Source organism: Phyllobates terribilis, unplaced genomic scaffold, assembly GCF_046119375.1.
Source record: "Phyllobates terribilis strain yellow unplaced genomic scaffold, ASM4611937v1 Scaffold_1__5_contigs__length_1240528914, whole genome shotgun sequence".
Lineage (NCBI taxonomy): Eukaryota > Metazoa > Chordata > Amphibia > Anura > Dendrobatidae > Phyllobates > Phyllobates terribilis.
Genome location: NW_027362761.1, coordinates 286,113,303 through 286,129,412, shown reverse-complemented (window position 1 = coordinate 286,129,412; position 16,110 = coordinate 286,113,303). Strand labels below are relative to the sequence as shown.

The 16,110-nt window shown below is 40.7% G+C and overlaps 1 protein-coding gene across 3 annotated transcripts in view; it reads right to left on the bottom strand.

Moving 5' to 3' along the window:
* LOC141258137 (dehydrogenase/reductase SDR family member 4-like) overlaps nucleotides 1-15,303 on the bottom strand; it is a 207,685-nt gene extending 192,382 nt beyond the window's left edge. For 2 of the 3 annotated variants that reach the window (XM_073673146.1, XM_073673156.1), the window contains exons 1-4: nucleotides 14,393-14,529; nucleotides 14,002-14,098; nucleotides 13,699-13,876; nucleotides 12,959-13,060 (exon numbers count right to left, since the gene is read on the bottom strand). In XM_073673146.1, the coding sequence (XP_073529247.1) occupies nucleotides 12,959-13,060; nucleotides 13,699-13,876; nucleotides 14,002-14,090 (369 nt within the window). In that variant the 5' untranslated portion in view covers nucleotides 14,091-14,098; nucleotides 14,393-14,529. Of the gene's footprint in view, nucleotides 1-12,958; nucleotides 13,061-13,698; nucleotides 13,877-14,001; nucleotides 14,099-14,392; nucleotides 14,530-15,186 lie in introns of those variants that run through there. The other variant, XM_073673151.1, reaches the window with a different exon arrangement.
* Between the last annotated feature and the right edge of the window lie 807 nt (nucleotides 15,304-16,110).

The window sequence follows — 16,110 nt, the reverse complement described above, 5'->3', positions numbered from 1 at the left end:
AAACTGTCACACTATGAGATACTATTTGGGTCACAACTAGCTATAGCTAGATTTACTCCACAACAATTATCAGAAGAAACTAATTATGTTGTGCAATATGTGATTCAGTTTGCCAAAGCCTTAACTAACACCCATTCGTTAGTATCATCTTCTATTCCAGATCCAGCTGATGCAGAAGGCTGTCATACCCTCAAGCCTGGAGATTATGTGTATGTGAAGAAGCATGTTCGGAAACACTGACTAGAACCACTGTATGACGGACCATATCAAGTGCTCCTGAGAACCCCAACAGCAGTAAAACATGAATTTTCTGAAAATAGGTCTAATGATCCAACATGTTGCAATCCGAATGTTGGATATTGTAGCCCCTGGGACAAATGTCTTCATGGTGTATGTTATCAAATAACACCGTTTTTATCGATTTGGTACATAAATTAGTATTACAGCACTCTGTTTTATGGGACCTGCCATCAGCCACATATTGGGTCTGTGGGAATAATGCATATAAATGGCTCGCAGTCGGAGTAGGGGGTACTTGTACGTTGGCCCGGCTAACTCCAGCCACTTATCTTATTCCCCATAGTAAAGTAGATATGAGAGCCATCCCTCTTCATACCATCTATAAATGTGCTAAGGACAACACCCCACGCCCATCAGGAAGACCTCATTTAGTATAAATGAGTATACCCAATAAGATAGCCAGTACTGTCTTCCTCTACCCTATGGTAACACAAATGTGGGACAAATTAGTGGAAGTCACTGATTACTTAGATGACCAGATTTAGAGTGCATTGGAAGTAATTAATACTACTGTTGCAGTGCAGAATCAACTTATTATAGTGGCTAATCAAAATACTTTAGTGCTGGACTATTTGACAGCAGCTCAAGGAGGGATGTGTCAAGTTATAGGCCCAGCTTGTTGTCACTATATTGACCCCGACTCTACCATACGGTTAAAGACTAAAATGGAAGACATTAGGAAACTCAGGGAAGAGTATAACAAACAATGAATTGACCAAAGACAGTTGGTGGTCAGATACGTTCTCCTTTTTAAATCCTGCTAATTGGTTTAAAGGGATTGGTGGATGAATTGCTGGAATATTACAAGGAGTGTTGCATATTGCTGCTTGCATCTTGTTAATGTATGTCTTACTAAAAATAGTCTTTTATTGTATCCCATTTTGCATGAGGAAAGCCTGCCAGTCATCAGAGAGCAAGGAGGACGCTGTTAACCGACATCCAGTGCTAGTATACACAGACCTCCCAGATGTAACCAGCATTGAGGACCTGGATGACAAGGGAATGATGACCTTTACCCGCATGCCCCAACCAACCTCACGTCTGAAGATCTGAGCTTTATGATTATGTCAACAAACAAGGGGGGATGGACATGCCGCGACAGCCTCAATTGGTAACAAGGGCACTAATTGGGTGAAGACCAATGTCCCTCACGCTCAAAACATGACCCTGGGAAAGCACCTCTATTGTTGATAATAACATCATTTTTAGGGGGGAAAGTAAAGGACATATTAATATTCATGCTATCCAAGTGTAAAGGACATATTGATACTCATGCTAGAGCAACTCCATTTTGTCTGCTTGTTTCAAAATCATGTTATTATCATTCCTTGCATAACATACTTCTTTCTTTCTCTTCCCATAGAACTTTCCCACACTAACTTTTTATCTCAAGAACATTTGGTCAGACACCCCGCCCCTGTTATCTAACTAGTCTAGGCCAGGATTGACCTTGTAAATTTCCAGCGTGCTTCGAACTAATGATAATATGACCATATATGTGTTAATAATTGTACTAACATTGGTTCAAGCCTGTAGTACGGCAGTAGATGATTGGACATTAATAGACTCAAAACAATATAAAATGCTAAGCAAAATAAACGGGATCAGAGATTCTTTGAATCCTCCCAATACGGAGCATGCATTGCCTCCGTTTGGTTTTCTGTGGATTGCGCAATCAACATAATAATTTGACACTCACTTGGTCAACCGTGAAGGGTTATTGCCCTCCCTTAACACCAGTTCTTGTCACTGGTCCTAACTGTTGACCCAGGATTTTATGGCATCAAGGCTCAGAGTATCTGCTCAGAGTATCTGCATTAGAAAGGTCACAATCTATGTACAACTGAACCTGTCTGTTTAGTCAGTGCATCCAGATGTCACTATGGCAGATGCAAATTGTCTCTTCAGAGAGGAAGAGGACTAGAACTCTAGTGGCACCTATTGGAAGTAGCAATCCTAAAAGTCAATTTCAACTCTCTAACGAGCCTAGTCAAATGACTTAGGATAAAAGCCAGAACCAGAATGTCAATTTACAGACACTGTGTTTTGGGGTACTGCCCCTCATCAGTGCAAAGTGTGAGATCTGGTTTGGCTGGGTTCGAGGAGTCTGATCATTATCAAAGGGGTAACGTTTCTCCTTGTAGAGAGTGACCTGTTAAGCATGTCAAGGTGAGGAGACTTTTAAGGCGCAATGCTCTTCAGGGAAATATGCAAACTGTCTCTTCAGAGAGGAAGAGGACTAGAACTATAGTGCCACCTATTGGAATTAGCAATCCTAAAAGTCAATATTGATTCTCTAATAAGCAGGGCTGTTGTCAGCACCCGGCACACCAAGTGCCGGGGCCCTGGACTATCAGGAGTGTCCACTCGCCATTGGAGCCAGGGCGCTGAGCCATCAGCTGTACGCAGCCATTGGTGCTGTTTAAAGGGTGTCAATTTACCAGACATGGCTGTGTGGAGTGCGCTGTGCAGCTGTGTCTGCTAGTAATGATGCAGTTTGGTCACCACCTATAATTTTGCTTGTGTGTTGCCCCAACCACATCATTATTAGCAGACACAGCCGCAGAGCGCACTGCGCGGAGCCCGGCCATTTCTGGTAAAGTGATGCCCATCAAACAGCGGCAGTGGCTTTGCACAGCTGCTGGGGGAGTGGCTCAGGTTCCGACGGTGAGTGGGCCCCCCTGAGGGTCCAGGGCCATGTCTGTGAAATTGACGCACCGGTTGACCTGCACAGCCACATGCCAGAGGAGCTGGACAGATGACAGGACAGGGGAGGTGAGCGAGGATTTCTGCCAGCGTCCCCATATGAAAAATATTTTAATGTATCTATGTGTTTGTGCATGTATACTGGGAATACATACGTGTGTGTGTGTGTGTGTATATATATTTGTCTGTTTTATGTGTTTTTATGAATTTGCCTTCAAATATGTACATATACCTGTATGTTTATGTGTGTGCATGTCTGCGTACTGTGTGTTTGTGCATGTCGTGTACTGTGTGTGTGTGCGTATGTCTGCATATGTGAAGGATAAGGAGGTTGGCTGGGCCCGGTGTTGTATACCTAAATTTCTCCACCATATCTGTGAATCATGAACCATGGTATGTGTTAAAGGGGCCCACTGAGACTCTTCGCCTGGGGCCCATGAAAATCTGGAGCTGGTCCTGCTAACGAGCCTTGTCACATGACTTAAGATAAAAACAAGAATCTCAATTTGCAGACACTGTGTTTTGGGGTACTGGGTATGGCAGATAAAACATCTATTTCATCATGTGAAATACAATGTAACTGTTGCAGCTGCCTCGGTTTTTTGTTGTAGCCCTAAAGCTGGCACAGGTGAGGAAGAGTTATGTCTACAAGGATTGCACAGGGTCTGCTAGTCAGTTGTGCTAGCAGCAGGCATCACCTCAACTAAATCTTCACAGAGGTAACGCTGCATATTCTGTTAGTAAGCCAATTTTCAGTCCATTTTGAAAGGGAGAAAAAAATGCCCCCATTTTTTTCATAACAATTGCCTTCCATCAGCCATCAGTTTCCTTAATGTTAACAATATGCCTATCATTACAAATGTATACCAGTACGCCATGCTAGCCAGTATGACTGAGGATCATGTTGGTTAATTTCAATCATGGCTAGCTTTAGTTATGTGCGACCTGTGCAGTCACTCAGGCGCTGGCTGCCAATCTACATTGGGGGCGACAGCAAATCAGGTGAGAGTCTATCTGTCTCCAGGCACTGATCTCTACTGTCTCTCTACCATGAACAACATCTTTGTGGTGCATTGTTTCTTCTAAAACTACACCTGCACTTTGTGGAGAGGAGGCAGACACTGATTGTGGACACAGGTGTTCTGCCCACCCAGTCAGCTGCTTTGATGACTTGTGCCTGAGCATGCTGGTAATGGTCAAGCTGTGAGTGTTCAGGCCCCTGCTAATCTTTAAAAAACGAAGAGGACGAATGAGTATATTGGCATAGTTAAGCTTTATTATTAAAAAATTATTAGTACAGCAGTATCAAAAGGTATAAAGAAAATGTATAAATATGTGGATCAAAAAGTCCCACCATATCATCAGACCCATAGATAAATAAGGGACTCAATACCTAAACAGTGCATCATAGATTAAAGATGCAGGAATATGCACAAAAAAGAAAAGAAATCGCCATGAATAAGCGTGGGTCCCCCAAGGATAGGGTCCAGGGGGGAACCACGGAAACACTTGGACTAAGCAGGATGTTTCCTCATATAATATATCCCATGACCAAAATGACTCACCCACAAGGTTATAGAATGTTGCCTCAACGCGCATGCCTCTTGAGAAAGCAGTCGCGAAACGCGCGTCGAGGCATCTTTAATCTATGATGCACTGTTTAGGTATTGAGTTCCTTATTTTTATATGGGTCTGACGATATGGTGAGACTTTTTGATCCACATATTTATACATTGTCTTTATACCTTTTGATACTGCTGTACTAATATTTTTTTTATAATAAAGCTTAACTATGCCAATATACTCTTTCGTCCTTTTCGTTTTTCATTTATCTTTAGAGTAGACGTTTTTTTCGCGGATATGGGGTGTGAGTGGTAGCCATTCCACACCACCAATCCGCTATTTGTAATATGCTGGCCAAAGTGTTTCCCTGCTAATCTTTGTACAGCACGGGTTACAAACTCCTTTTATCGTTCGCACTTTCTTTAAAAAAGCGCCCAACTGGGAGCACCTAACCTTTGGTCTGGGATGCTGCTGGCATTGTGATGCATGTCACCTTCCCAGGTTGGGTCAGATCCTTCATCTTTCACCACCTCATCTTCCACTTCCATAGCCTGGTCTTCCTGACTTGTAGACTGAACAAAATCACTTATTGATTGTCTTATCATCATCTACCTCTTGAGACACTAATTGCCATTTCTCACCATCATTTTCTTTTGACATCACTACACACAATCTCCTCTTATCCCTCTTGAATGTGCAGAGCGAGAAGCCAGAATCAATAAGTGAAAATGTAAAGAGTTGCTCGGAGTGTCCGAGTGTGGAATTACTTTTCTCCTGGGACTCACAGTGATGGGAGGAAAGAGGATCAGGGTGAGAATTATGTGGTCCAGACTCTTGGCTAGTGAGACTGGACAGTGTGGAAGACAAGGTGGTGCTGCGAAACATACTGGAAGCATTATCTGCCATCCAACTGCCCAACTGTTGGTACTGTTCTGGCTTCTAGAGCAGTGTCCCATGCACCCTGCAAAGTGGGACAGGAAGCTAGGTCTCATGGATGAGCATTCTTGTTGTGCTGCTGCAGCAGGCACAGTATCACCTTGACTATGACCTTGGCCTCTGCCTCTATGTGCACCATCAGCAGCGCATCAACTTCCCCGTCTCTTACCACATGCCTTATACATTTTAAATCAGTTATATACAGTAGTATAAACCTGAAAACTTCTGGTATTAAAATGGAAAATAAAATATGCAGCCCTGAATATATCTTTGCTTTTAAGCTGCAACAGCAGTATACCCATAGATGGACTGTAAGGCAATAAACTCTGCCTATATGGCTCTAATCCAAAACTGGCCCTCCTCCATCGGCTATTAATACACTGAATGCAGGTAACAGTGGTTTTATCACAGAAACAACAGTATGTAGCCATGAAAAGGATATCTGTATTTAGGTTGCCGCAGCAGTATACGTACGGAAGGACTTTAAGGCAATAAATCCTTCCTATATGCCTCTAATCCAAAACTATCCTTCCTCCACCAACTATCCTTACACTGAATGCAGGTAACAGCAGTTTTACTAGAGAAAGGACAGTATTTAGCACTAAAAAGGACTTTTAATGGCGCAGCAGCGGTGTAAAAGTACTACAATAGCAATATTAAACACTACCTATATGCCTGCTTTAAAATAAGCTCTCCCTCTTATAACAACTCTCCTTAAACTGCTTCCAGAGGAGAATTTGCTGAGCATCGGGTCACCGGGCCTTATATAAGACCCGATCATGCGATGCAACCGGCCAATAACAGCAACATACTAACATAGTAACATAGTTTTTAAGGTTGAAGGAAGACTAAGTCCATCTAGTTCAACCCATAAACTAACATGCTGATCCAGAGGAAGGCAAAAAAATCCATGTGGCAAACACTAAGCTCCACATTGGGGAAAAAAATTCCTTCCCAACTCCATACGACAATCAGACTAGTTCCCGGAATCAACGCCGTACCATGGAATCTAGTATATATAACCTGTAATATTATACTTTTCAAGAAAGGCATCCATGCCCTTCTTAAATTTTAATAGAGAATCACTCATTACAGCATCATGCGGCAGAGAGTTCCATAATCTCACTGCTCTTACAGTAAAGAATCCCCGTCTGTGATTATGATTAAACCTTCTTTCCTCCAGACGTAGAAGATGCCCCCTTGTCCCCGTCTCAGGCCTCAGAGTAAAAAGATCAGTAGAAAGGTCTTTGTACTGTCCCCTCATATACTTGTACATAGTAATAAGATCACCCCTAAGCCTTCTTTTTTCCACAGTGAATAACCCCAAGTGTAATAACCTGTCTTGGTATTGCAGTACTCTAATAACCTTGGTCACTCTTCTCTGCACCCTCTCTAGTTCAGCTATGTCTTTCTTATACACCGGAGACCCAAACTGTACACAGCATACTAAGTGTGGTCGCACTAATGACTTGTATAGAGGTAAAATTATGTTCTCCTCATGAGCATCTATGCCTCTTTTAATGCATCCCATTATTTTATTTGCCTTTGCAGCAGCTGCCTGACACTGGCCACTGAACGTGAGCTTGTCGTTCACCAATACACCCAGGTCTTTTTCAGTTACAGTTTTGCCCAGTGTCTTACAATTAAACATAGAATTATACATTTTATTTCCTCTGCCCAAGTGCATTACCTTACATTTATCCCCATTAAAGCTCATTTGCCATTTATCAGCCCAAGCTTCTAGTTTACATAGATCCTCCTGTAATATAAAATTGTCCTCCTCTGTATTGATTACCCTGCAGAGTTTAGTGTCATCTGCAAATATTGAAATATTACTCTGTATGCCCCCTACAAGGTCATTAATAAATATGTTAAAAAGAAGGGGGCCCAATACTGACCCCTGTGGCACCCCACTGTTAACTGAGACACAATCTGAGGGTTTTCCATTAATAACCACCCTTTGTTTCCTATCACTGAGCCAATTCTTAACCCACATACATATATTTTCCCCTATCCCCATTGTTCTCATTTTATGTATCAACCTTTTGTGTTGAACCATATCAAAAGCTTTTGAAAAGTCCATATACACAACATCCACTGCATTTCCTTGGTCCAGTCCAGAACTTGCCTCCTCAAAAAAACTGATCAGATTAGTTTGACAGGAATGGTCCCTCGTAAACCCATGTTGATATTGGGTCATGAGGTTATTCTTCTTCAGATACTCTATTATAGCATATCTTAGGAAACCCTCCAGGATTTTACCCACAGTAGAGGTTAAGCTTACTGGCCTATAATTTCCAAGTTCAGTTTTTGTCCCCTTTTGAATATTGGCACCACATTTGCTATACGCCAGTCGTGTGGTACAGACCCTGTTCTTATGGAATCTTTAAAGATTAAAAATAATGGTCTATCTATGACGTTACTTAATTCCTGCAGTACTCGCGGGTGTATCCCATCCCGGCCCGGGGATTTGTCAACTTTAGTGATTTTTAGACACCGCCGTACTTCCTGCTCGGTTAAGCAAGTGACATTTAATGGAGACTTTTTGTTATCACTAATCATGTTTTCTGTCATGTGATTTTCTTGTGTAAATACGGTTGAAAAAAAATCATTTAGCATATTGGCTTTTTCCTCATCCTCATCCACCATTTCACCCAGACTATTTTTAAGAGGGCCAACACTATAATTTTTTAGTTTTTTACTATTTATGTAGTTAAAGAATATTTTGGTATTATTTTTACTTTCTCTGGCAATGATTCTCTCAGCCTCAATCTTTGCTGCCTTGATTTGTTTTTTACATAATTTATTTAATATTCTATATTTATTTAATGCCTCATCACTACCTACTTGCTTTAGTTCCCTAAATGCTTTATTTTTGTCACTTATTGCGCCCCTTACAGCTCTATTTAGCCATAGTGGTTTCCTCCTATTTCTAGCATGTTTATTCCCAAAGGGTATATATATTGTGCACAGGTCCTATTCAGGATGTTAATAAATGTCTCCCATTTGCTTTGTGTAGCTTTATGTCTCAGGATTTCGTCCCATTTTATTGCACTAAGATAATTTCTCAACCGTTGGAAATTTGCCTTCCTGAAGTTTAGTGTCCTTGTAACCCCTCTACTACACATCTTATTAAAGGTTACATGAAAACGTATTATTTTGTGATCACTATTAACCAAGTGACCCCCAACTCGTATATTTGATATGCGGTCTGGCCTATTGGTTAATATTAGGTCTAGCAGTGCCCCCCTTCTTGTTGGGTTCTGAAGTTGTGAAAGGTAATTGTCTTTCATAGTTGTCAAAAACCTATTACCTTTGCTTGAACTACATGTTTCTGTCCCCCAATGTATTTCAGTGTAGTTGAAGTCTCCCATAATAATGACTTCTCCTTGAGTCGCTGCTTCATCTATTTGCTTTACGAGGATATTCTCCGCTACTTCCATTATTTTTGAAGACTTATAAAAAAAACCCTATCAGTAATTTATTATTTTTTCCCCCTCCCCTTATCTCCACCCACAGGGACTCTACATTTTCATTAGATTCACATATATCCTCCCGCAAGACGGGTTTTAAGGATGATTTTACATATAAACACCCCCCCTCTCTTGTTTGTACGGTCATTTCTGAACAGACTATAGCCCTGTAAATTAACTGCCCAGTCATGGCTCTCGTCCAGCCACGTCTCAGATATCCCTACCATCTCATAATTATTTTCCAACAAAATTAATTCTAATTCCTCCATTTTGTTGGTGATGCTTCTGGCATTAGTGTACATGCATTTTATGTATCTCTTTGTACCTCTATTCCTTCTTACTTTATTGACTGTTCTAATCCCACCCCCAATTTCTTTATTTGAGCCCAGGTCACTATATGCACTATCTTCCCCACCTATAAAATGAATACCCCCCCCAATCCCTAGTTTAAACACTCCTCCAACCTTCTAGCCATTTTCTCCCCCAAGCACAGCTGCACCCTCCCCATTGAGGTGCAGCCGGTCCCTAGCGTAGAGTCTCTAGCCAACAGAGAAGTCGGCCCAGTTCTCCAGGAACCCAAATCCCTCCTTCCTACACCAGTTCTTGAGCCACTTATTTATCTCCCTTATCTCCCGTTGCCTCTCTGGCGTGGCACGTGGTACCGGTAGTATTTCAGAGAATACCACCTTGGAGGTCCTTGCTCTCAGCTTGCAGCCTAATTCCCTGAAATCATCTTTAAGGACCTTCCACCTACCTCTAACTTTGTCATTTGTGCCAATGTGCACCATGACCGCTGGGTCCTCACCAGCCCCTCCCAGTAATCTGTCAACCCGATCAGAATGTGCCGGACTCGAGCGCCAGGTAGGCTGCACACTGTTTGACGATCCCTGTCTTTGTGACAGATTGCCCTATCTGTTCCCCTAATAATTGCGTCTCCCACTACCAGCACCTGCCTGGCCTGCCCTGCTCTCCTATTTCCCTCTTTACTGGAGCTGACACTCCTCCGGCTTTCAGGGGACATGCCTTGCTGCAGCAGTGCTACCCCTGTACCATCACTCCCCTCATCTGCCAACTTTGCAAACTTATTGGGGTGTGACAGATCAGGACTAGCCTCCCTGGCACTGTTCCCTCTACCCCCCTTATAACTGTCACCCAACTAGCGGCCTCACTGTCCTGCAGCTCCCGACTACCACCCTCCCCCACATCTACCCCAGTCGGCTGCTGCTCAGTGAGCAGCAGACTCCTTTCCATATTGTCAATGGATCTCAGTGTTGCCAGCTGCTCATTTAGATCCAGTATCTGGGCTTCCAAATGCACAACGTGCACACATCTCGCGCAGCAGTAAGCAACCCCGACCGGCTGTTCAAGGAATGCATACATGTGGCAAGATGTACACTGGATAGCATTGTCAATAATGGAGCTCATTTTCTAATGGGGAGTGCAATAGACAGAATGTTAAGTAAAAAGAAAAGTAAAGAATTAATAAAATACAGACAGCAATTCATACCAAAGTCCTCCCTTCCAAACTCCCTGAATCCAAAGTCACTGGAAAACAAGTCACACACTTACTTTCGTTCGCACTTACGCTCCGGTCACACTCAGCTCGTTCACATTCGCAAACTAAGAGATTTAAAGAGTTTTTTTTTTTTCCCTTTTCCAGCAATGCACCCTACAGCTCAATGCTAACATGGCTACTGCATTACTGCGTATGGCAGGTAATCTCCACTTATTTACTGTCTGTCTAACAGCAGCGAAACATGCAAGGCGGGGACTTTAGCATGGCGCTCGAGCACCTACAAAACTCGATTGAATAATGAGCGTATCCGAGCTCTCCGATGCTCTATCAAGTATTGAGCAGTGGCGACCATGCTCACTCTTCACTAACAATGATATAAAACCTCTCAGTGTAAGACTAAGTTCACACAATTGTATTTTGGTGTGAGTGTTGTCTGTTAAAAATAACTGACAGCACTCACACTAATGTTATTTAGTAAGACTGTTTAGATGACCGTTTTAATTTTTCACTTTATCAGAATATCTGAAAAAAGAAAAATCAGATATCATGCTGATCCACCATTTAGTATCAGATTTTTATGGATACATTGTAATTATTTTAAATGGGAATTTATATTTGGTCTGGTAAATGTTCATAATTGCTAATGTACTGTATGAAAACAGTTTTATAACTGCTACTGTATAAAAATGGATGATTTACAGATTGTTGATGGATGACAATACACATAAAATCATTTGTCTTTTTTCTGGATGTAAATCAGACAATATTTTATATGCTCATGTGACCTCAGCGTTACACTGACATGAGGCCTGCTAGACCCTGCATATGGCGAGGCCTGACAGGCTAATGTAGCTGGCAGACCCGGAAGTCATTCTTTGACTCTTTTTTTTAAAAAGTCTTTTGCCCTTAAATGAATGTATTACATATACATACCATCTGAAGCCATCCAAATAACATCATGAATTTTGTTAAAACAGTAAGATAACTGGTTTTACTGAGGAAGAGGATGTGTAGGCATATCTTGCCTCTTAATAGCACACCAGTATTATAAATGGCATCTCACATGGTAAGTTGGGAGTCTCATTATAGATATTGTATTTGGTGCTAGAAGCTTCAAATTGTGACTAGGAATCAGACTTATGTTGACTAGAAGCAAAAATATGTATGCAAATATATTTATACATGAATATGTGATGCACCTTTTTTTCTAATTTATGAATACCCCAGAATATAAAGCTAAAATTAAAGCACAAAACATATTTTACTTTAAATATTAAACTTTTTTTTTCTCTTCTGTAAAAAGCATACTATACTAGATGTCTATACTGTAAAGTATATACAACAAAGTCACAAAAATTATCCTATAACTCTATTCAATAGAAATTAGTACATACAATAAGGAATTTCCAAATGAAATTTTCATAACTTACTGTATTTTTCGGCACTTTTTTCTTCCAAAATTTTGGAGGAAAACGGGGGGTGCAACTTATAGTCCGAATGTTGGGGGTGTGTGTATATATATGTATATGTGTGTGTGTGTGTGGAGGAGCGGGGCACAGGAGGCAGCAGCCGCCCGCTGCAGCCTACACTGTCCCCGCTGCTAAAGAAAATGAATATTCACTGCTCCCCACGCTCCCCAGTAAATATTCATGCTACTTAATAGCGGCACACATTGTAGCCACGCTTCGGCTCCTGCTGCTGCAGGAATCGCCTGTGCCCGCTGTTAAAGGGCATAAATATTCAACCGCTCTCCACACCCATGGGTGTGGGTAGGGGGTGAATATTCATGCCCTTTAATAAGCAGGCACACGAGATAGCAAGCAGGAGCCGCAGCGCGGCTACGCTGTGTGCCGGCTATGAAGGAGTGAAGTCACTGCTCCCGGCGCACAGAGTCCAGTGATGCCATGCGCGGCTCACATGGAGAGATCAGTGCGGGCAGACCGGACGCAGCGCTGGAGGAGAGAAGAAAGGTGAGTAAGTGTTTATTTTTTTTTTTATGTGCAGCATGATGGGGATTAGGGGGACCATGCCTACCAGGATAATGATGAGGGGTGCCATGCATACCAGGATAGGGTTGAGGGGTGCCATGCATTCCAGGATAGGGATGAGGGGTCCCATGCATACCAGGATGGGGATGAGGGGTGCCATGCATACCGGGATGGGAACCACATATAAAAGGAAGGGGGCGGCATATATACCAGGATGGGGGATATTGTCAGAATTGTGGGACATTACCCCTATACCAGTGTCAGCAGAAGACCCCCCCCCCCTTAAAAGTACATCATGACCACATTTTTTGCTTATATACATTTTTTTTTTCTCCTCTAAAACCTAGGTGCGTCTTATGGTCTGGTGCCTTTTATAGTCCGAAAAATACGGTAAATGTACAAACAATAAATAAATGATAAGTTTTCTCTAGTGAGACATATATTATATTATTTTTATATTAGAATTGTATGCTCACCTTTGTCCACATGTCTTCCGTGGTGGAAAATATTGGTCCAACAAATGGATTTACAGCAGCGTTACAGACAAGAATATCAATTTTACCGTATACTTCAAGAGCCTAACAAAGGTAGCAACAAGTTGAAACATTTTGGAGTTTAAACATCTGGTTGCATAACTTCATTACCAAACAATAAATAATAGTAATAAAGCAACAAATGAAATAAAATCATTAAAGCTGGATGAAACAGAATGTAGTTATTTTATATGCTAAAGCATTGGGAGGGATTGCCTTGTTTAAAAGGGTATTTTTAGATTACATATGCACGGTATGTTTCTAGGATTTCTCATATTCATCTTACAAATGCAGGTCATATGCATTACAACTAGCCTGCCTCTCCAGATGGGAAAGGATTGGGATCAGGGATCCTACTTTGAAGAAAAATATCCCAGAGTGCTATGGATATGCAATAAATGTCTAAGAAGAGAATATCACTTAGCTATATTGAAAAGTACAGTAAAACGTGCTTTTCAATATACCGTGTCTATATGCAAAAAGAAAAAAGTGTGGTATACTGTATATATGTTTTATTTTGTTTAACAATGGAAGATAAAAGAGAATTATAAAGCTATAAGGGAAAAAGATGCACATTAAATCCCATATTTTATAGAAAAAAAGGATTACTTATCAAAGCTTCAGAGAGCAAGACCTATAAAAGCATAATATATTCAAAATATTCCACATCCCAATTCTCTTACTTTTGCCACTAATCTTTCTCTGTCTTCTTTATTGCCAACATGACACTGCATAGCATAGACGCTAAGTCCCTCATCCTTTAGTTGTTTTTCAGCTTTTTCAACATTTTCTTGCTTACGACTGCATAGTAAGACATGAGCACCATCCTGAGCTAGGCGTCGGGCTATCGCAAAGCCAATTCTTAAAAAAAAAAAAAGTTTACACTATATCAATAGTTAATATATTGAACATAAGTTTTTGTGCTTCCATTTTTTTTTAGAATAATATCAGAATTTTTATCTGATCATATCTAATCAAAAACATACCCATATGTAGATCCTGTCACGATTGCAACTTTTTCTTGTAATTTTTTTTTGCTTTCATTGCACGATTTTATTCTGACTTCGGAATGCATAGCCAATCCTATAAAAATTGAGAATAATGAAAAAATAAAAATATTTTATTCATAGAAATAAATAAGTAATAATATATGAATTATATTAGATTACTACAATATGCTTTCTCGGCTCAAAGAGAGGATCTAAAAATGAATTTGAAGCTAGAAAAATCAATTATAGTACAAATTAAAACATTTAAATCAACAGAAGCAAATATCACTCGATAATAACTCAGAATGGCCTATAGAACTTTTTAAATTGCGCTATATTACTATCAGGGTAATTTCTACAATACCTAAGGCAAAGGCACAAAAAATACCTGATCCTGATCAGAGATTTAATTCCAGCTGTCTGTGACTTGGAGGCTGCTCTTTCTCTATTTAACTCATCTGACAAAATAAAATTGGGAAGAAATCCACACCTACTAAAATGAATCAGCCCACATGTAGAGCAAATGACACAAAGGTAATCAAGTTTAACCCAGTAGGTATGATAAATCACAAACAGGATATTGAAAAATGAATTTAATACAATATGGATGAAGCTGTTCTTAAATTAACATACAAAATATCACGAGGCAGTAAATTAACCCTGAGGTTTACTTACTGCATTGTGATATTTGATATACTGCACAATGACAATTTGGTGAGATTTTGTTGTTGCAGATATTCTGCAGTATTTCGGCACATATTTGTTTAATTAAGCTACTTGTGTTTTTTTCATTGCATTTGTGTGCGCGTAGTATAGATATGATGGGCAGTATAGACAGGAGGCTTAGTATAGAGAGGGGACATAGTATAGATGAGAAGCACAACATAGGCAAAAGGAAATATAAAAAGTGGGGATATATTATAAACAGGGGCCAGAGGATAGACAGGGGCATAGTAAAGAGAGGGGTAGTATAGAGAGGGAGCACAGTATAGACAGGAGCATCGTTTTGACAAGGGGAGGTATAGAGAGGAGGTAGTATAGAGAAGGGAAAAGGAAGAAAATGGTAATGAGCCCACAACAATGATAAATGTAAAAAACAAGCTTTATTCTGCTGGGATGGCACCACCCTCAGAGTGCGGCAATATGCACATCGGGTCTGGTGTTGTTGCAGCAGTACAGTACCTTTTATTGGTTTGTTATGGCATTCTTGACTTTGTAAATACTTTAACAAACTTGCTTACAGCCTTATTTCAGTCTCATCCTGTTCATATCATGATTATGTGACTTGGACTATAGCAATATAGTACAAAGTGTGCTCCACTGCTTGTTCTCTCTTGCTGTTTATGATGCCAATGTTTTACTGTTGGACTCATGCCTGGGCTGTGATTGATTATTTAATAAAGGTTGTTTTTCTACCTTGAGACATTTTGATTCAGTATAGAGTAGAGGTTTAGTATACACAGTAGGGGGAACAGTATAGACTGCGATCAGTATAGAAAGGGAGCACAGTATTAAGGGTGGAATTTATTATAGAGAGGGAACAGTATAGACAGGAGGCACATTACAGAGGGAGAATTATAGAGAGGAGGCACATTAGACAGAGGACAGTATAGAGAGGACATACCATATAGAGAGGTCACAGAAAAAAGAAGGGGTAGAATGGAAAGGAGCATAGTATAAACAGTGGGTAGTATAAAGAGTTGTCAAAATATAGAGGGGGTGCATAGTATAACGTATGAACACAAAATAAACAGGGCAGTGTAGAGAGGGAGCACATTATAGATATTGAACAGTATATACAGTAGAGGAGGAAATATAAAGAGGACCTGCAGTATGGGGAAGGGGAATGATACAGACAGGGGGAAATATAGGGTGGTGCAGTATAGAGAGGTAACAGTATAGAGAGGTGCCATAGTATATGTAAAAGATGAAGTTTAATGAGAAGGCACAGAATTCAAAAAGGGCATGATTAGACAAGGGACAGTTTTGTATAGAGGAAAGGTACACTATAAAGAGGGGGGCAGTAGAGAACGCAAGCACAGTATAGACAGGAGGCAATATAAAGAGGAGGCACAGTATAGAGAGGTCACATTATAAAGACGGGTT